Genomic DNA, 9,180 nt, shown 5'->3' with positions numbered 1-9,180 from the left:
ATTCTGAAATTTTAATGAGGTGGAAAGAGTAGATGCATTTTCAAGGACTTTAATGTGGAAATTGTTCTTGAAAACAAAACACATCAGCCACACATTATTGTTATTGTACATATCTGGAGGGGGTCTTTAAAATAGACTACTTTAGGCTACCTTACAATATTATTATTATTTATTTATTATTATCATAAATGGTTTAATTTTCTAAGCTTATTAAGTATAAAGAGACCAAATAAAATAAAATGCAAAAATAATATTTTAAGCCACAGAAGTCTTGGTAGGCTACTTTAGAGCTCTAAGCACCACCGACTTCAATGACTGGCATGTACATTGAACCCAAGGCTTCCATTAATCATGTATTTGATAGACGGCATCCGTTCCTAGCCGCTGTCCGGGCCAGGTTTTGATACAGCGCCACCACTTGCCGGAGCACTTGGATTGGCTGAAGGAGCAAGGTAGCCCGCAGAGACTGCTCCTTCAGTCCTCTCAGTGGAGCGCAAGGCGCGGCGCACGCACACACTGCTTCACACACTCCGCCTTGCACGCGTGAAAGGTGCGACAGAGAGGGGGGACTCACCGGAGGACTTTGATTTTGGTGTGGGACTAATCGGAGCATGAATTTGCCATCAAGACATCGATCCACATCTGCCGACAAACCAAGTGAACCTTCCAGGGGATACGCAAACAGAGACCGATTTTAATGCAACATCCTTCCTGCACGGAGGGCGATGCACCCGCCTCTTGTTCCATAAACTGTCACAGTTTTATATGACTGCAAGAAAAAAAAAAAAACCCACAGCGCTGGATATATTTTCTGCAAAGCCACTTCTTCTTTTGCGCTCGGGGTTTTGAGGGGTGAAATTTCGACTGCAGCGCACAACGAAGAGCGACAATAGTGCGCGTTTGAGTGCAATCTCTCAGAGACTCGGACTTGCCTCAGCGGAGTTTGACTCCTCATCATGGGGCACCGTGCACAAACTGATAGAGAAAGAATAAGAGTGCCGAGATCCTCTCCTGAGATGCTGACCGTCTCCTGGCTTTTGCTTTTTCTCCTGGTGGATAGCGGAGTGGCTCAAGGTAAAGTTAAACATGTATTCTTGAGCTGTGAACTTTGCTTTACTCTCGGTAAAAGTTCTGTAAACTCCTGTAGGCTACAGCAGGGCTGTTGTGGACAGGGTGAACCACCTGAACTTGCTTTAGTCACACTCTTAATAGAGAAAATATAGTTTATCCTCTCTTTTTTGGCGTTGCGCTACCCAAGAGATTTCCTTGTCTGAATCAAAAGCAGTGGGCCCACGGTCATAAGCTCCCAATAATGTGAATTAAATATGAAGACAAAAAATTGGTGAAAAACAGCTCACTTTCATTCAAGAGACTGCATTTTGCTTATTTTTGTTGTGTAAACCACATCTGGCACTTGTAAACAGAAACAGTCGCACTATCACATCTGTTTCTCCAAAAAAAGAAACCCAAGATTTGCTGTTGTGCTCCAGCTGAGCTTCCGAGATACCATCAAAAATGAAATCAAGCCCATATTTGTGCGCAAATAGATTTACAAAAATGAAAATGGAATTGCACATGAAAATATATATATAAAAAAGTGGATTTAGCCAGTTCTGAGTCATAGGTAAAATATAACAAGAAGACCATTCATTACTGTAATTATTATGAACCAAATTAGATTTAAATTCTGACTCATGCCCAGTTTCATCTGGACATCGCTCACATTGTGAAAACCGTCCAGATGAGAGGCAGACTGTTTGGTTCCCAGGATTAAACAAGAATTTGGTTAATTCTTTGCAATTTTCTTTTTTTACATACACACGGAAACTTTCATTCCAAAATAAAATGTCCATTCTTTGAAAATCCTCTAATGATGATTGGTATTAAAGTCCAGTGAAGCTATTATATAGTCTTGACCTTTGATTATTTATTAGGACTGAATAATCTGTATGTTTGAAATATCGAGTGGTGGAGTTTGGAAGGCAATTTTCAGTTTAAATAGAACACCTCATATATAATCAGTTTTAATTTTTCACTCTACTTAAATGAGCATGTTTTTATCCTCCACTGTGTCTACAGCCTTTTTTCTTCCGAGTTAAGTCTTCTGTTGAAAGATGTTTTCTGTAAACCGTAGTAGTTGTCAGTTATGGAAAGCATTGAGATAATGCCACAACACCTGAAGCCATTTACTTAATCTGCTCTCTCCTGAGTGGGATTGTCTCTCAGACAAAGGGAGCTAGGAGGAACCCATCTGTGTGAGGCTGAATGTTCAGTATGTGTTTGTGCATGTGTGTTAGATCCCATGAAGTGTGAACGCCTCTGGAATTAAGGTAGGTGGTCTGTCTGCGCTTTCCCCGAATGAACTATGGCTGAATAACATGATGAGATTGGGGAATTAGCTGATTTTTGCTTTGCAGACAGACCTCTACAAGGAAGGACCTATACAGTAGCAGATTTTTCAGTGGTTTACCATATTTTTCCCAAAAGTTCAGGCTTTGCTGCCCATGCAAGGGCAACACAAGCTTAAATTGGAGGTCCAAGCACATATCCTAGACAGGGATGAGGGTCTGTGAGCAACCTTATCTAGCTGTTCCAGACCTTCATCTCGCTCCTACATAGTTAATGAGCAAAAGAGGGAGAGGAAGAATGAAAAACAGCACAGGTCCGGTTTCTGAAGGGCAGGGTGAGATGACATAATACCCATTCCAAAACCCCAGAGAGCCCTGTGTCATTGACTAGATGGGAATACGAACAAGGTCTTTCTCTGTCCATTAAGAAGTCGATACACCAGGAGAACATTGTTTGAGACTAATTAATGGGCCCCCGCTATTTTTGGGCACCAATGAGCTCTACACATTTCGAAATCGCTGGAGAGTCACTTCTTCAGTGTAAAACTACTGGTGATTAAAGTGGCTCACTTACCAAGGCGGCCCTCGCAACATCATCCCCTTCCTGCATATTTTGTTTTGCAGGAAAGGAACACATTTTCAATAGTTGTACTTAGGTACATTTCATCTGGCTATTTGCAGTTTATTTTTACTTCCTGACTTTGACTTTAAGAGGACTTGCTCTCATCCCATCTTCAGGCAGAAGTGAGCGTTGGGAAACGAGAGTGCTCATTAACCTGCTGAACTCTTGACAAAGGAGACAGGTTGAGACAGATATAAGCTGGGAGCTGCCAGAGAGGTAGCTGAGAGCTCTGTGACAGTAGCTTGATTGGAAACCCTTGGTGCAAGAACAGATGTACTTCTGGTATTTCCAGCACAGTGGCAGAGCTGTACAGTATGTGCAGTGTCCGTATCAGTGTGCATGTTGTTTTAAAGTGTGATGGAGGATGTCAAGTTGTTATGGGAATATATGGAATACTTCCTCATGATAATATGCAGAGAAAAAAAATCCCATAAGACATGGTTCCTTTTCGGGGTAGGAGAATGTAGAAACTGTAGAGTGATTCCACATATTATATCTGCTTCAAGGGGAAGCAGTAAAAAAGAAGTGGACATAGGTTTTAGGAGGATTTCTAAATTGCCTTTGATATTTAAAAAAGAATTCAAAATCTTTGTTAAATGTACAATGTGAGAAATGTGTTTTCTTTATAATATACCTTAACAATGACATTTATATACTGTATCTCTGTGTTACGTGCTTAGGCCCAGGGTGCTGGCCTTCCTCGGATTAGTTCAGTTTTTCCACAATGCTGCTCTTATGTCTCCCCCTGCCTCTTATACTCTCACTACATGATCCTGTCTCTGCCACCTCTCCACTTTCTGATGATGTGTCCTCTAAGGATTGTTCATGGAGTGAAAAGTGAAAGGAACTTTATTATATATGGTTTCTAAAATGCCGTGACTCACATTAAGACGTTGCTATTTTTCCGCATACGACACTCTCTTTCAGACTGATCTGAGCGCTACTCTAAGAATGAAGGTAAAAGTGTGAATGTTATTTTTATCATTATTATTCTAACAAGCTTCCCTGTGGCCTGACAACTGGCACCTAGGGGGCCCACTAACATTACTACCATTGCCGTCATTCTATAAACAGGGCTTGTATGCACAATGAGAACATTGTGTTTGATAGCCTTTTGCCAGCGCCCATGAGCTGGCAATATTACAGTGAAGCAATTTAATGTAATTGAAGGAAATTAAGATTCAGTAACACACTCCTGTGCACGCAGGTGAAGGAAGAGGGCAAGGTAAACAGTGTGTACAGTATGGTCTGATAGTGCTGAGATGGGTCAGAGGTGCATGCTGGTTGCTAGCTGAGCCACAGACGGAGTGTGGTAGTGAGTGATAATTACTGTGAAAAGTGGCTGCTGAGTTTGCTTCCTCACTCCACTTGATGTCATATACTTTTGTTACAAAGGCAAAAAATATACATGACACTATTCTGGGGTTGGGAACGTTTCTATAGTCGTCTGGTAGATGGCATATTTTGTTGTGCTGGTGCAGGTGAATACTGTTACTGTCACTGTAGCCAGGATTTTAGAAATACTGAGGTCATGAGTCCAAATGCCCCTTTAGTACAACCCCCAACCACATTAGAAAGGTCTGACCAGCAACCAACAAGCTATTTAAATGTTCAGATTTTTACTACATCATTTAACTTTTCATTTGTCTCCATCTGTAATAGTTTCAGAGCTTTCCACACGCTGTCAGGATATAATTCTGGTGGAGACATTTTAAATCCTAGTATTATATTGGACTGATTTAATACATTTAGTATAAAACCACTCAATTTAAACATAATTAGTATAATCACCCACAGTGTTTCATTTTGGTATAGTAACAAAATGTGAACCAACAAACAAAATTCCTGGGAACAATACAGAGAACATGACTTCAGTGTCAACAATCCTTCTGATGTTTAGGTGCCTTGCTGCCAATGCATTTGCACCAGATATGAGTGGTTCACCCAAACAATTTACGTGTTTATCCTGTGTATTTATGCTCTCTGACCAGGCTGGTGGACAGATGCCTCTTAGTCAAGTAAACCTAAAAGCTTTTTTTCCTTCTTCTTTTTCTAATTAGTTTTCTGTTGGAGGTTTCCTTGGCGTTTTTTTATTTGTTGCTCTCATATTCGAGGCACTGTGAGGCCATTTGAAACTAGAGCTTTGGAAAATAAACTTGAGAGTTGGGGAGTGTAATAATGATTTCCGATTCCTGTGTCGCCTCTATCATCACCCCTCCTTCCAGAGAGGCACATGAAAAAACAGGGAAAGAGGTGCAATGGCAAGAGTGAGAAGGGGGTGATCGCAAGGACACAAAAGAGGCAAATGGGACACACAAAGATTGGTGAAGAGGAGTGGAGAGGAGAGGAAGCTGGAGGTAGAAGTGGAGAGAGAGAGAGAGAGAGAGAGAGAGAGAAGGGTGAAAGCGAGATATAGAGCGAGGACAGGGACGGACAGGGGAGGAGAGGAGAGTGTGTCATTAATCACCCTCTGTGACACTCTCAACTACAGGGGAGCTTCACAGTGCAACATTCACTTCTATTAGCAGTCCATTAGCAGAGCTCGGCACAAGTAGCAACACTTGACAGGCAGGCCTGTGCCAGAATGGCTGACCTGTGTCTCGACACAATGTATACTGCACCACCTAGATAGTGTGTGTGTGTGTGTGTGTGTGTAGAGTTTTTGTGAGAGTAGGGTAAGTCAAAGTGCACCACAGGGCATAAATTACTGTGACTTATTGTGGCAAGTTTAGCTTTTTAGGCTTTGGACAGCAAATGAAAATAATTGTATAAAAGGTCCCACTTTCAATTACGCCACTGGATGAGATAGGGTATAATGACTGTAAAGATGATGATGGTAGTGGTGGTGACCTGATTTCCCACCTGTGATATCCCGTCTGCCAGAAAATGGCTCTTCAAAGTTGAGATGGCTGATGCATTAGAGGTACAGTCATTTCTCATTCAAAGGCTTGTTGGCCTCTTACTAGCCAAGAGCCCTGTGATTACAGGATCCCATCCAAGGGGGAAGGGCGTGTGGACCACTGTCCCTGCTCTTGATCTACAGTTCATTTATGATTAGAGATCAGAGCCGACAGTCAGAAAATCAGGGGTTGAGGTTGGGGGGGATCGAGAGGAGGACAGAGCCAAAGGGGGAGAGAGAAGTGATTACGAGTTAAGTGGCCCTTCTCATGCCATTATAAGAAGCTGGGCTGACAGAGCACATCATGAGTGAGTATAAGTACACACTCCACTCCTGCCCTTTAATTTGGCATCATGGTCTCCCCCCTGGTGCTCAACCACTAATGTCCTTCAGCATTTTTGTGTTCCTAACAGGAAATCAGTCAAGGACATGTCATTACAAACGCAGGTAAATAGGAGTCTGAGTAACTAAAAGGTAGTAGGTGGAAGGAACTTTCACCTTAATAGTTATCACTGTATTTTTGTTTTACAGTCATGATATTTTGCATTTACTACTGCATTTACCTGATTATTAACAGTCAGTATCTCCATGTATCTGTGTTTCTTCATGTTTGTTATATATTTGTGTGATAATTTAGCTGATGTAATCATCTGTGGACGCGAAAAATGAATGTCCTGTCCTGTTGCCATACATGCTATTCTACCTAGCAAAGAGGATTAGGGCACAAAATAGACCGAGTTAGGGGGGATTTTAGGGAGGAATGCTGGTACTCTTATGTATGCGCACAGACACTATAAAAAGCTCAAAGTGCTGATGAGCAGTAAAAGGCAGAGTCAGTGGGAATGCTGTTATTTCCCCAATGTCCTTTAACAGTGTTCCCTGCCGTCTTGGTTCCCTGGCCCAACACAGAGCTTGGAACAATCTTGGTAACTACTACATAGCAAGTACAGCCCTGACATGGCTAGATGAGAGAAGCTCCAAATGTAAGCTGAAAATTTAGGCCAAACATGCCCTGCATGCAGGTGTGAGATAATCCTAGTTTAGCTCAGTTGTTGCATGTCTATGGTGCCATGGAGCAGCACTCGACAAAGGGAAATAAACCTTTAAATTCCTCCCCAAAAGTGAGGGAAATGCGCTTCTTTGCTTCCTGGCCAAGAGTTTGATTTGAAAGTTGATACCACTTTCACTTCTGTGCATTAAATATGAAGCTACAGCCAGCAGCAGTTAGCTTAGCACAAATACTGAAAACAGTTAGTCTGGCTCTGTCCAAAGCTAGCAATAATATACATTATTAGTGAGCTTTAGAGGTGCTGTTAGGTGGATATAGTAATCTAGAATAATGTTCACATGTAATCGTGAAAAACAATGGTAAAAAAAAGGGTATTGGACAAGGTAAAACATGTTTCCCTATGTTGAACCAGAGCTGTAACTGTTCCCACAGGCATCCAATAATGGAGTGAAACTAAGCTAATTTCACCTACCTATGCATACCTTCAAACTGCACACAAAGGCATGAATAAACAACATCTACAATTTGTTGTTAAGTAATAAAAATTCCACATAAAACAAACAATTCCTTTAAACGAAGACATTGTCACTTTAATAGCTGATGGGATCATTCAAAGACAGTGTTCGAAAAACAGTCTGGAGCACAAATATCATAATCCCAAGGTGCTCTTACAATCCTCTGCTCTGTCGCCGTCGGGGGCACCTTTGATGTTAAAGCCAGGCTATATGTTCAGGTCTGATGAGAACAGCCAATGTACCACTGAGGCGGTAATGAGTGAGATGATATCAATGGTGACTCATAACACCTGAGTCACACATGCAGCGTGGAGGCTTTGGCAATCACCTGAATTTTCATGTCTCTATGGAAATCCAGACCGCTCTCCAGAATGGAAATACAGCTGCTACCTTTCCCTCTGTTCTGACTCTGATTGACAAAGCTAAACCCTTAATCCTGGCTTTGCCCTGTCTTGTGCTCGGAGCCGGAGCCTCACGAGTGGAATGGGACTAAAGCAAATATATAAAAGCCCTCCTGAAGAATAGAAATAGTATTTATCTGTAATAAGTCATTTGCCAAGCTGGTGTATATTTTGTCAAACCCTCAAGTGGATACATCCATATAGACATTTAATGTACCTGCAGACTGAAACGTTTGCTTCATTTTGTTGTTGAATGTGTCACATCTCGGCATTGTGAGGAGGGGTGGTGGTTTCCAGACGCTGCACTAATATCTGTTTGGGGAGGGTTGTGGTTTATGTATGTCAGCAGAACACAGAGGGGGTTAGGGGGGGAGTGGGGGCAGGTATGGGACCGCTGGTCCCGACTGAAACATGAGAGCAGGAGACCCACGCTCCCCATTTCCTGTCTCTACTTTATCAGCATCTTGCTCTCTGTTATTTCTGCACTCTTAAAGCATCAGATGAAAGCCTTGCCACAGATAAATGTTTGTGCCTCCTTGTTTTTTATGGGTCTCAAATGAGGGACTTTATCCGCCCGCCCCCCTCCTTCATTCTATTTTCCCCATTCCTGTGTCTGCTTTGAGATGCCACAAGAGAAGTTACAGCCTCTGGTTTACATTACGGTTCCTTAGAGATGGGCTTGGGACGCCTAAAAGGACAATGCTCGTTCTTGTTCTTCTAAAGGAATACATTTTTACAAGACATTAGGGAAAGGCTATGAGAAAAGGTGGCTTATTTCATTATACCACATTTATGCTTACTTTGTAAGAAATAATTACTTCCATCCATAGATTCATTCAGTTAGATCTGGGGAATGAGAGGTGATTTTGAAAAGAAACTCAACATAGTTGTGTCCTTAGCAATCTGCACTATTTTGCCCCTTATCACCTCATACAATATTTTCTTTCTGACTCATATAATTCAGTGTGCTTCTGTTTTCTTAGCTTTCTGTATGAGCCTAGTTCTGTATGTGCGTGTTTATGTGTGCACATGTTCTTGTTTGTCTGCATATGGTGGCAGAGAGTGTGTACGCGCGCGTGTTTATTCAATAATAACAGAGTCCGAGAAAGTCTGTTTCAGATAAATCTGTGTGAATACCAGACCATTCATCCCCAGGAAATCAATCTTTCTCATAATTCCCCTCATTTTTCTTCCATCTGTTATCTACAGAGCTGCCAAACAGACTTTTAAACAGAGCAGACCATTACCAGAGGGCAGAATTAAATGTGTGTCAGAATGCCAGCCTGTAAAGTTGTTGTTTTTACTGAGTTAAATGAGGTGCTAAATTAAAGCTTCAAAATTGGTATGCATTGTGTGATTAATCCCCCCCACCCACCCACCCTCTAT

At 41.8% G+C, this 9,180-nt stretch overlaps 1 protein-coding gene across 1 annotated transcript in view; it reads left to right on the top strand.

Annotated features, from left to right (window-relative positions):
• Nucleotides 1-466: 466 nt before the first annotated feature.
• Nucleotides 467-9,180, top strand: part of unc5c (unc-5 netrin receptor C) — a 108,561-nt gene continuing 99,847 nt past the window's right edge. Inside the window, exon 1 of the mRNA XM_035668018.1 lies at nt 467-1,074. Coding sequence (XP_035523911.1) covers nt 957-1,074 — 118 coding nt within the window. The 5' untranslated portion in view covers nt 467-956. The remainder of the gene's footprint in view (nt 1,075-9,180) is intronic.

This window comes from Morone saxatilis, unplaced genomic scaffold (genome assembly GCF_004916995.1).
Source record: "Morone saxatilis isolate NCDOM2014 unplaced genomic scaffold, NCSU_SB_2.0 Contig21, whole genome shotgun sequence".
Taxonomy (NCBI): Eukaryota; Metazoa; Chordata; class Actinopteri; family Moronidae; genus Morone; species Morone saxatilis.
The sequence above is the reverse complement of the archived record's forward strand: the minus strand, read 5'-3'. Positions and strand labels throughout refer to the sequence as shown.